Consider the following 13069-nt stretch of genomic DNA (forward strand, 5'->3'; position numbering starts at 1 on the left):
AATAGTTACAGGTCAATCTTAAATTATCAGTTAGTTACCAACTTTACAACCAACGCAATGTTCAATCCCTTTATTTCCATACCTCTCAACATGGACAGCATGGTCCTATCACCCTTAATCTACAAAGGATGACTGGACTGCACCCACAAATATAATTGGTCACAAAATCATGTTTTGCTTATCAAGAACACAAGCAATTGTAAATAAATTAAGAGACGTTAGATTTGAGGCATTGTCTTCACTTACCTCCATGCTCTAAAAATACTCGAACACATCTTTCTTTGCCTCTTGCTGCAGAGAAATGGAGCAGTGTCCATCCATTAGCATCGCGACCATTAGGAGAATAGCCTTGTTCCAGCATCTTACGCACTGTATGAACATCACCAGCTGCAACAGCATTTTGGATTTGCAGTTCTTGCTGCAGTTCCGGGTTTCTTCTACAGTGATGATGGAACATGCTAGTGAGTCACGTTGTCACAACAGATGCATGAGGTCAATGCTCTACACCTTCATCAAACTTTAACAAGAATTCACAAATTAGTTAGATGTAATGGCAATCTCCAAATCATTTTATTAAAAAAAACAGAATTCTCAATTGAGAAAACCTGGTGGTAAGTTCAGCAAATCTGTCAATAAATAGAATAGATTCTGTTAGAAGATCTGTTTGCTTATAAGCAGGCTTTATTTGTACTATGAATTCTCAACAACAGGCATTGTGAAACAAAAGGGCCTCCTCATACTATTCTCCTTTTTAAAAAAAATCTATTTGGCTATCACAAGTTTGAAATAGATATTAAATAGATATTCCCAATGTTCACTGCTGGAGATCAGTTAAAATTAAACTTAAAACACAGTTTGTATACATCCTCTCTCCCCTCAAAGATATCAAATTGAAGGCAGGCGGCCTTTTCCAAACTACCCTCTGTATTTATAGCTCTGGTAATTATTGGTCTAAGTGTTACACAATTTCATTCTGTTCATTTAGATTGAGTAATTTTAAATTATCACAAAGAACATGTGATTCATGAATTCAACAAGACAAACATCATCGGCATTAGACATCTTAAAATGCTCTTCTCTTCCCACCATTTATCTGTAAACTGCTCTAGTACTGCTGTGCCTCTGGAAGCACATGTAGGCCAGACCAGTTAAAGATGGCAGATTTCCTTCCCTCCACAACACCTTGGACTGATAAGTGGCAAGTAACATTCACACAAGTTCCAGGTATTAACCATCTCCCCTACATATTCAATTCGATTCAGCAATCGCCATTGCTGAATCCCACACGACATCCTTGGTGTTACCATTGACCAGAAATTAAACTGGACCAGCCATAGAAATACTGTGGCTACAAGAGCAGAGACTGCGAATTCTGCAGTGAATAACTCACCCGATTCCCCAAAGCCTGTCCACCGTCTACAAGGCACAAGTCAGGAATATGATGGGATACTCTTCATTTGCCTAGATGAGTGCAACTCCAACAACACTCAAACAGCTCAACGCCATCCAGCACAAAGCACCACACTTGATTGGCATCCCATCCACTCCACCATCAGCAGTTTGTACTATATACAAGCAACACTGCAGCAATTTGCCAAGTCTCCTTTGACTGCACCTTCCGAACCCAAGACCTCTGCCACTTGGAAGGACAAGGGCAGCAGACGCATGGGAACACCACCACTTGCAAAGTTATCCTCCGATCCACACACCATCCTGACTTGGAACTATATTGCCGCTCCTTCACTGTTGTTTGGTCAAAATCCTGGAACTCCCTTCCTAACAGCGTGGGTGTACATAGACCGGATGGACTGCAGTGGTTCAAGGCTACAGTTTACCACCACCTTTTCGAGGGCAATTAGAAATGAACAACTAATGTTGGCTTTATCTCTGACACCCACATACGATGAAAGAATTTAAAAAAGAACGTTGTGCTGTTGGCCAAGGAAAACGCAATTCAGACCCAACGGCACCAACATAATTTTGATCCAATCTCCAGTCATATTCCATTAAATAAAATTCATTTTCTGCTTGAACTAATTATTTCAGAATTCAAGAGACTATAAAGCAATAGATTAAATCAATTAAACTTTCCGGATTAATTACGTATGCTGCATTGTCAGGTAATATGATTACCACGTCAAAAAACCCAAGATTGTTTTAAATGTTTGGTCCAAAAGGTGAATAGAGTTTCAAGTCTTTCAATTCACTAGTGAACTGGACAGAACAACCGATTAAGCTAGTGCAAATCTTCAGTCTAGGTCTGCAGATTGGCAACTCAGGCAATATCGCAGCTGCTTAAGACAGGGTGCAGCACTGACATTCAAAGAATTTTAAAATGATAGACTGCCACCTGATAGGGTCCTGTTTCACTGGGCTGGATTTTTGGTCAAGAGGTCAAGTAATATCATTCACCAGACCTTTCAGAAAACTGTTCACAAAAATCTAGCCATCTTTATAGTGCAGTTTTCCACTTGTCCTGATACAGTTTGAATCTGGTGCAAAGGTAATATCTTGTTGTAGAGCAGCAATGATGTCAACAAGCAGGAAAGCAGCAAATCACATTGAAGCATTCACACAGCAAACCAGGAATTCTGGTTCAATGTGATTTACTGTTAAAAACACTTAAGATTCTTCACCATTAATTTAAAATTTCAAGTAGTGAAATAAATTATTGAATTAGCTTAAAAACTAAAATAAAGATAAACAAATTTGAAAAGATTAAAAAATATTTGCAGTATTTATAATGCACAAATTTGACATTCCACAAAAATAAATTAGCTTCTTAGGGCCAGTGAGGATGTTTAGCAGCAAATGTGAAGTTAGCACACCGTTAAAAAGCTAATTACACCTTATTCAACGAGGTGCAGCTTTTTCCAAGAGTTTTTATAGCAAGATCAGCAAACTAAGGGGGAAAGTTTTCATCAATTGTTTGTCCATTGATGCTATTTGGGGGGGGGAGGTTGTGTGTGTGCGTGTGTGTGCGCATGTGTTTTGGGAGGGGGGGTGCAGGGGAAAGAGGGTGCCTCAACAGTACACTCTCTGGAGAAGTGAAGAATCACTGACACCAACTTCCGGATCTCTATATCATTCTGTGCATATCCTGAGTCCAGAAGTTGCTGTTAATGATGGTGAATGCAGATCATTTCACATTATTATTACCGTAAAGTCTGAGCCTTTATTTAAGTGGCACATAACCTGCACAACGCAGGAGTAAAGCACAGGACAACTGGTAGAAAAAGGCACATCCTGCACACCTGTAAAAATGTTTGCTGTACACGCTGTCTCCTATTTGGGTATCCAATCAAATCCCAGGACCTATGTTATAATATCAGACAGCTGGGATTCTAATGAGCAAATGTCTAATCACCTACACCCCTGGAAACACATAACAGGCCAGGCAGCACCTGTGGAGAGAGCAACGTCAATGTAAACAATGTTTTGGGCTTGTCCCCATGCATCAGAAATGAGAGAAATGAAGTGAGGGAAAACAAAACAAATGCAGGAATAATGAATGGAGTAATGCTTCTACAGACACTGACAAACCAAAGCCCCACATCACCAGCAATGCAAGAGTCTGAATTACTTTATCAGACCAGAGGGTTGGTGAGAACTCAGGAGAAAGAGTATATATCTAAAGCTTATATTGAGAGTTTTTGGAACAGTTGAAGAGGATGAGATCAGAGTGGAAATGGAAGGTGTAGTCTGGGGTAAAACTTGTGAACAGAGCAAGATGTTTAGCAAAGTGGTCACTTAATCTGCATCTGACCTCCCAATGCACGGTAGACTGTACCATAAATATTGAACAAAATATATCAGATTGCTATCTCATGTAAGAGTATTTTGGGATGCTGAATAATGGTGAATGGACTTGAGAGGAGTACTCTTTCAGTCTTGGTAAGGGGACAGACCCTTCGCATTGATCATTCTCCCTCTTTTGGAGCAGATAACACTGTACTTTACCATCATCTTCTGTTCAAATCTTGAATCCATTTGAACTTCAAACCTGGGCGTACAGTTTCCACTTGTGATTTTTTTCAGCAAAACTTTTAAACGAATATAAAAGATCAAAATTTTAAGCGCCAGTGAATTTTGGCACAATTCAAGTTCGTGATCTTCTGTGCTAGTTTAAAAAAGTTTTTTAAAAATTGCGTTAAAAGCAGGCCCGTCAACAAACCAATCACACCTCCAAGATGAATTCAGCACAATTGAGGGTTTCTGCTAATTGAGCAGAATTACAAATCTTTAAGGAGGCTTGAAAAATCCAACTGGTTCTTTCCAACTCCATTGTGCATTTCCATTGTAATTTTTTTCTAATTTACTAAGAAACTGACTATGGTGTGGTAATAAATGGTAATGAAATTCACACATCCTTTGTTTCTTTCGTTTGAGATGACAATGCACATTTGTTTTCAATCCACCTTTTTGGGTTTTATTAACACCCCTGTCCAGCCTTTATTTTCCAGTTCTGAAGAATGGTATTTTTACCATCTATTCTTTCCATATACAGTGATGAGGAGAATTTTTTTTCTTTGAAGGTTGAGTGTCTTTGCAACTCTCTTCCTCAAAAGGTGGTGGAAGCAGAGTCTTTGAGTATTTTTGAGGCAGAAGTGGATAGATTCTTGGTTAACAAGGGGGTGAAAGGTTATCAGCAGTAGGCAGGAATGTGGGTTGAGGTTACATTCAGATCAGTCACGATCCTATTGAATGGCACCACAGGCTCGAAGGGCCGAGTGGCCTACGCATGTTCCTAATTCGCATGTTCATGAACAGCCTTTTCTGTTCTTTCAGATTTCTGGCATTTGCAGCATTTTGCCTTTTTATTTACACTGCTGTGGGCCCTTGTGGCATCTGGAGGAAGCATCATTTGAGAAATAAAGATTTAGCACAGTAATTTTGTTCTTCTTTATTGAGCATGTTTCATGTACTGGAAGAAAATACCAAAGTGGTACACTTTAGGAGGGAAGCTCTCTGAAGAGTAAACATACCAGCAGTCAAATCTAAAATGCTCAAGTCAGGACACTAAGTTGATAGTAGATTCAATCAGAGACTTCAAATACAGTGTAAAATACAACAGCCCATCCGTGTTTGCCGTCTGCAATCGCCAGCCACTGAAACATGCATGGAATATTCCAAGTGGCAGCCACAGGTCCTCAGCAAATTCTAACTGAGCAATGGATACAGTGAGATCAGCAAATCTTTACTTGCTGCATTTGGTTTTGCCCTCAGTAATGTACTACATTTACAGGTCAAGTTATCTTTATGGATAAAATGTGTTGTCATGTTTTAGCAACAAAATAGATGCGTCAACTGTGCCCACCAGCAATCATGAATGGCCTATCATATTTTGCACAGGACTTGCAGTCTTTGACAGAAACTGGCATTTTGAGATTTTGCCCCAATTAAGTTTTAGGGCAAGCAATAAATTGCATGGGACAGAGTTAGCAACTGTACTAGATCAACAAGAGCCCAGTTGGGTAGACTCACACAGCATAAATTGACATGACAATTTCATGTCTTGGCCCTTTATGCACTTGTAATGCCTACCTGCAATGCAAGACAACTTTGACACATGATTCCCCCTCAGGATCTACAGCGACATTATGTACAGGATCCCAAATTTAAAAGATATTAAAGCTATAAGGATCTGACCATAGGCAAAGCTACAAGGCAGCAACAAATGGTATTAATATAACCAAAGATCTACAGGTTTAACAAACTCACTAACAAATATAAACCAATTATTCTTCACCATATGGGAATGCTGCTTGAAAGAGTTACAATTACAAGGCTAGTGTCTTTAATGCTGGAGCTGAAAGCATTTGACATCTCAAAAGAAGTTAGCAGTATTTCACTGAACATCACTAGAAGTGAGCATGAAGCTGTTGGACTGTTATGAAAACCAAATGGTTTAACCGATGTTATTTAGTGAAGGAAACCTACCATCCTTAGCTTGTCTGGTCCATATGTGACCTCACTCCCACACCAAGGTGGTTCATGCTTAACTTTAAAAAAAAATTCATTCACACCATGTGAGCATTGTTGACAAGGCTGGAATTTATTGCCCATCCCTCACCAACCTCGAGAAGGTGGTCTTCTTGAACTGCTGTAGCCTGCGTGGTGAAGGTCTTCGCAGGCTGAGTTCAAGATTTTGACCCAATGAAGAAGTAGCATATAGTTCCAAGTTAGCCTGGTAACTTAAGAGGGACTTGAAGGTGGTGATAGTGTTCCCATGTGCCAGCTGCGCTTGTCCTTCACAGATTTGGGAGGTGCCACTGAAAAAGTCTTGACAAATTGCTGCAGCACACCCTGTAGTTCGTACACACTGCAGCCATGGTGTACTGGTGATGGAGGGAGTGAATGTTTAAGTTGGTGGATGGAGTTCTGATCAAGCAGGCTACCTTGTCCTGGATGTTGCTAAAATTCTTGTCCTGTTGGAGTTGCATTCATCCAAGCAACTGGAGAATGTTATGGAGATGAGGAGAAATTTCTTTACTCAGGGGGTTGTGAATCTTTGGAATTCTCTACCCCAGAGGGCTGTGGAAGCTCAGTCATTGAGTATGCTTAAGGTAGGGGTTGATAGATTTCTGATCAACAATAACGTAAAGGGCTATGGGGATAACGTGGGTAAAAGGCATTGAAGTGTTCGATCAGCCATGATTATATTGAAAGGCAGAGCAGGCTCGATGGCCTGAATGGCCTTCTCCTGTTCCTATGTCATGCCTTTATAGATGGTTGGAAGACCTCGAGAAGTCAGGAGGAGAGTCCCTTGCCGACGACATTTAGCTTCTGCCCCGCTCTTGTAGTCATAGAATATGGCTGGTAGATAGGGTTCATCAGTCTTAATTGGCAGTCCACCGAGAAGGTAACTCTGCTATGGGTTAACCAGCAAAGTATACGTCAGCTGACAGTGTGGAAGATCACAAATAGTGCCAATAGACTGGATGCTGATGTCAAGGGTAGGTGAGGCTCTTCAGCCTGCTCAACAGCTCATCTAGGAGAAGGACAACTCCAAAATCAAACCTACATCCTTTCAACTGCTACACTTATGGCGCTCATTGCACTAGTGTACTATGAGCTGTCTTGGACAAGGTAGTGGGAGAAGCTCTGCAAAAGCCCCACCTACTTAAATATACTCAACCTGCAGGTTGTTCAGCAAGTCATCAGCCAAAACATCAGACTTGCAAAGCCCTGTGGGGATGGGGAAGTGATGATGGGGACAGGTAAAGGATGCTAATGGCAGTCTTCAGTCATAGCCCTGCACATAGTGGCCTCAGGGTGACAGTCGCTCTCCACAGTTATGGTGACAGAGCAGACTTTTTCCAGGTCCAACACTGCTCTCCCCGGTCTGAGGAAGGGGAAGAGAAGGAACCCTAAACGCAGCCTGCTTTCGCTGCACCTGTCAGGTTACCGCTCCTAGCTGGTCATCCATTCCCTGCAGCCAAAACGTAAAGAACAAAACTACTAGTCATCATATGAAGCTTGATTCATGGAATGACAGAGCTGTTCTGGAAAACAATATGAGACCAGAATCCTGGACAGCCCTCGTAGCCAGAATACTGGCCAGGTACAACATCAACATAGCCACCCTAAGCAAAACAAGGCTCGCTGAGGAGTCTCAACTTGAGGTGGCTGATGCAGGCTACACATTCCACTGGGTGGCAAATCCAAAGCTGCCTTGACAGTGAGGCATGGGCTTTGCCATTCTATCTGAACTTACATGCAAGCCTGACTAACTTCTAAAGGAATCACTGATTGACTCATGGTCCTTTAAATTTTGCTCCAACAATGACACATACATGCCAATGGCCAACTACTTCTCTCGAAGTACAGCAAGTACATAAGTACATAATCTTCCAACAAGCAGACAAACCATTGTGGATGCCCCGATCCAAACACAGGCACATTCTGGACTATGTTATTGTATGACACGAGATCTCAAGGACATGCGCTCTTTCCACTCCCTGAGAGATGCAGAATGCTGGTCTGGCCGTTGGCTTGTCAGGAGTATTGCATCTTTGAAAATAAAATCTAAGGTGCTTCGACACAGAGTCAAGTCACAAAGGAAGCTTGATGTAATTGTTCTTAAAGACTTGGCCGAGGGACAAGGACTGGAACACAATCTAGCCACAGGAATTGCTGATATTCTGGAGCACAATACTGCCATTAAAGATTCTTGGGAAAAGTTAAAAGATATTACTTACAGCATGGCATCCAAGGTCCCAGGGTTCGTTAAACGGAAGTACCAAGACTGGTTCGACATCAATGGCAAAGACACAGGAGAGCTGTTAGACGAACTGCACCATGCTCAAAGATCTTACGTATCTGACAAGAAATCACCAACAAGGAACGCCAATGCGAAACTCATGATGCAGGCCAAACTAAGAGAGATGAAGAATTGATGGTGGAAAAACGAGTCTAATGAGCTTCAAACAGCTGCTGATAAAAATGACCCGAAAACTCCATATAAAGGTGCGTGAACAGTCTATGGACCCAAAAACCTATTGTGTGACACCCATCCTCTTAGCAGATGGCAATCAGCTCCTAACAAATAGACATGAGATTCTCTCTAGTTGGGTAGAACACTTCAGCATTTCTTCACCCAACAATCTATTGTGTGCAATGATAGTACTGAGTCACTTCCACAGCACCCCACTCTGGGAGAGCTTGCTCTCAATCCTTCTCAAGTGGAAGTCACAAAACAGCTTTCTATGGGCAATTCACCTGCAGCCAATGGCATCCCACCTGAAATGTTCAAGTATGCAGGGACTCACATGGTTAGGAGACTTACTAGTCTCTTCTGCCTAATCTGGAACCAGGGTACTGTGCTCCATGAACACAAGGATGCCTCTGTAACTTATCTCTGCAAACTGAAAGGAAGCAAGTCCATCCATGACAATCAACATGGAATATCATTTCTTTCAACAGCAGGAAAGATTCTTGCAAGGTTTATTCTTAATCAGATTGTCACTCACCTCATTGACCCTGTACCCAGAATCACAGTGTGACTTCCATGCAGGATAGGGAAGAGTAGACGTGATCTTTGCAGCACGTCAATTTCAAGAAAAGTCCTGCAAACAGAATAAGGACCTCTATATAGTATTCTTGTTCTGACCAAGGTTTTTGACAGTAAACTGAAAAGGACTGTGGAAGGTTCTGTACAAAAAAGGCTGTCCTGAAAAGATGATCAGTGTCATTAGCTCATTTCATGATGGCATGATGACCAGCGTGATGCAAAGCGGTGTGTCATCAGAAGCCTTTTTGCTCACCAAGGCTTGGAGATGGTGACATAATGGTTCCGTCCTTGGGCTAGTAATCCAGGGGCCCAGGCTAATGTTTTGGGGATGTGGATTCAAATGCCACCACAGCAGCTGGTGCTATTTAAATTCAATTCATATATTTTCAAAATCTGGAATTGAAAGCTAGTCTCAGTAATGGTGACCATGATGACCATCATCGATTGTGATAAAAAACACATCTGGTTCACTAATATCCTTTAGGGGAGGAAACCTGCCATCCTTACCTGGTCTGGCCTATATTGACCCTAAGCCCAAAGCAAATGGTTGACTCTTAACTGCCCTCTGAAATGGCCTAGCAAGCCACTCAGTTCAAGGGCAATTAGGAATGGCATCAAATGCTAGCCTCGTCAGCAACGCCCACATCCCATGAAAGGATAGCTTTTTTAAAAAAAAAATAGCAAAATACTACAATGCTGGAAATCAAACGTAAATGGAAAATGCCAGAAAAACTCAACAGCTCTAACAGCAACCGTGGAGAGGAAAACAGTAAACGTTTCGAGTCCGTATGACTTCTTCAGAGCTAAAGAGAAGTTTTTACTTCCCTTTAGCTCTGAAGAAATCATATGGACTCGAAGAGTTAACTCTTTTTATTTCCACAGATGCTGTTGGGCCTGCTGAGTTTTTCCAGCATTTTCTAAATCGTTTAAAAGTTATGCCTTGGCTCCAATTGTTTGCCATATAAAGGCTTGCATAAAGATTACTAAACAGCTACTGACAGAACTCTTGTTCGCAGATAACTGCGCTCTCATAACACATATTCCAGAGGACATTCAGCTGCTTGTTGATCGCTTTGCCCTAGCCTCAGAACACTTTGGCCTGACAGTAAGTCTGAAGACAACAGAGATTTTGCGTCAACCCCCCTCCACACCGGCCATGTACTCCAAGACCGCACAGTCATTATCAACACATCCTTCTGCTCGGTACAGGAGTTCGCGATCTTGGAAGTATTCTCACCAATGACACTACGCTGGATGATGAAATCAACGATCGCCTGGCAAAAGCAAATTCAACACTTGGCAGGCTGACTCTCAAACTTTGGAAAGAGCATGGAGTTTATCTCAGAATATGACCACGGCTCTTACATCATTTCTTTCTGGGTGTGAGACTTGGATAATCTACCAGCATCACAAAGCAACTAGAAGCATTCCATCTCCACTGTCAGATCTATTTGCGACATCAGATGACAGAACAAAATCCCCAACACTGAGGTTCATGCAAAGTGGTGCATATCTGGCATCGAGCGCATGCTCATCAGAGGTTAGCTTCACTGCACCAATCACGTGGTTCTGATGAAGGATTTCTGCAGACCAAAATCAGAACTCTATAGCCAGCTGAGTACAGACACCCAAACCACAGGACATTCCAAACTTGGATATAAAGAATCTGAAAGCCAACCTCAGGGCTTGCAAGCTGGATCCCAATAATTGGGAAAAAAAACAACCTTGGAAAGACCCAAACAGAGAAGCCTCCATCATGAAGCAATTTCAACATTTGAGGAGAACAGGGTCAAGTGCCTTCAGGATAAGCACGCACAGCACATGCCTCCATTCATCCCTCCAACAATGATTTCATATGCAGTATTTGCAATTAGTTATGCAAATCAAGACTTGTCCTAATGTCACACGAGATGACTTCAACCTAGACTGTAAACCAGTCTTTTCTTTCTGAACACTCATTCCTCAAAGGTATGGAAGAATCGATCATCACATGGCTGGTCTATTTAAGTTTCTGATCAATGGTCACCACCCAGGATGTTGTTGATGCTGGATTCAAGTGGCAATGTTGCTGAATCTCAAAGGGAGGTGATTAGACTCTCTCTTGCTGGAGATGGTCATAGCTGGTACATATGACATGATGTTTCTTGCCACTTATCGATGTCTAGGTCCTGCTGCATGCAGGCATGGATAGCTTCTGCATCTGAGGACTTGTGAATGGAACTTTATACTATGCCACCATCAGCAAACATCCCCCACTTCTGACTTTATGACGGAGGTTGCAAACAGTCATGCTGTGCCTCCCCGGCAGAGCTCGATGGGACAGTATAGGATGAGCAGCTCAAGATTGTTGGGCCTAGGACACCACCCTCAGGAACTCCTGCAGTGATGCCCTGGGACTGAGATGATTGGCTCCAACAACCAGAACCATCTTCCTCTGTGCAAGGTGACTCCAGCCAGTAGAGAGTTTTTCCTCTGATTCCCATTGACCTCAATTTTGCTTTGGCTTTTTGATGTCACACTCAATCAAACGCTGCCTGACATCAAGGGCTGTCACTCTCTTTCCACCTCTGGAATTTAGCTCTTTTTTTCCATGCTTGGATCAAGGCCGTAATGAGGTCTAATACCAAGTAGTCCTGACGAAACCCAAACTGAGCATCAGTGAACAGGTTATGGTTAAGTGTTGTTTGATAGCAGAATGGATTTCTCCTGCTTTTTGGGGATAGGACCTGCCTCGCAATCTTCCACTTGGTCAGGTGGTTTCACTGTTGCCACCCATACTGGAACAGGTCTAGAAGTGTAACTAGTTCTAGAGCGTAATGCTTCAGCACTGCAGCTGGCTTTTGTCAGGTCCCATAGATTTTGGTTTAACAAGAACACTCAGCCATTTCTTGATATCCCATGTGATGGTTGAGATTGGCTGTATACTGGCTTCTGTGATGGTGGGAACCTCAGCAGGAGACTGAGATTGGTCATCCACTCAGAACTTCCAGCTGAAGATGGTTGCAAATGCTTCAGTGTTTTCTTTTGCACTCAGGTGCTGGGTTCCACGAATATTGAAGATGGAAATGTGCAGGGAGCCTCCTGCTCCTGTTAGTAGTTTAATTATCCACTATTATTCGCGACTGAATGCAGCAAGGCTTCAGAGCTTTGATCTGGTCTGTTAGTTGTGGGATCTCTTACCTCTGTGTAGAGCATGCTGTATTGAGCTTCATTAGGTTGGCATCTCATTTTAGGTACACCGGGTGCAGCATTTGGCATGGTCTTCTATACACCTTATTGAACCAAAGTTGGTCTCCTGTCTTAATGGTGAAGAAAATTCCAGACCATGAGGTTACAGGTTGTGCACGAATACAATTCTGCTGCTGATGGCCCACAGCACCTCATGGAAACTCAGTTTTGAACCACTAGATCTGTTTTAAATTTATTCAATTTAGCATGGTGGCAGTGATACATAATACAATGAAAGGTGACCTCAGAGAGGAGGTGAGGCTTCCTATCCACAAGTACTGTGCTGTGATCACTCTTACCAATGCTGTCATGGGCAGTGTGATGGCCCTTGTGCTTGGAAAAGCCTGTATTTTCTTCTGTGCGATGTCAACAAAGTGGGCTGGGAATATTTTGAAAAAGCGTTAGATGGTTTCCTGATTCATCTTTTTAAAATTTATTCTTTCATGGGATGTGGGCATTGATAACGAGGCTTATATTTGTTTTCCATCTCTAATTGCCCTTGAACTAAGTGGCTTGCACTTCTTGATCCAGAATGAATCTGGAGTCACAAATAGGCCAGACCAGGTAAAGATGGCAGATTTCCTTCCCTAAAGGACATTAGTGAACCAGATGGATTATTTTAGCAACAATCAATTACAGTTGTCACCATTACTAAGATTAGCTTTATATTCCAAATTAATTGAATTCAAATCCCACCAGCTGCCATGGTGGGATTTGAAACCATGTCCCCAGAGTATTAGCTTGGGCCTCGGGATTACCAGTCCTGTGACATTACTACTATGCCGTCTCCCCCAAACATCATCAGGTTCTAAGAAATGTCCATGTGAT

At 42.2% G+C, this 13069-nt stretch overlaps 1 protein-coding gene across 5 annotated transcripts in view; it reads right to left on the minus strand.

Annotated features, from left to right (window-relative positions):
- asb7 (ankyrin repeat and SOCS box containing 7) overlaps positions 1–13069 on the minus strand; it is a 75666-nt gene that overhangs the window by 33095 nt on the left and 29502 nt on the right. Inside the window, exons 2-4 of one of the 5 annotated variants that reach the window (XM_041175373.1) lie at positions 8973–9068; positions 8202–8322; positions 247–517 (exon numbers count right to left, since the gene is read on the minus strand). The exons of 1 other annotated variant lie outside the window; for it this stretch is intronic. In XM_041175373.1, the coding sequence (XP_041031307.1) occupies positions 247–457 (211 nt within the window). In that variant the 5' untranslated portion in view covers positions 458–517; positions 8202–8322; positions 8973–9068. Of the gene's footprint in view, positions 1–246; positions 518–8201; positions 8379–8972; positions 9069–13069 lie in introns of all 5 variants that reach the window. 3 more of the 5 variants (XM_041175372.1, XM_041175370.1, XM_041175371.1) reach the window with 3 other exon arrangements.

This window comes from Carcharodon carcharias, chromosome 26, assembly GCF_017639515.1.
Source record: "Carcharodon carcharias isolate sCarCar2 chromosome 26, sCarCar2.pri, whole genome shotgun sequence".
Taxonomy (NCBI): Eukaryota; Metazoa; Chordata; class Chondrichthyes; order Lamniformes; family Lamnidae; genus Carcharodon; species Carcharodon carcharias.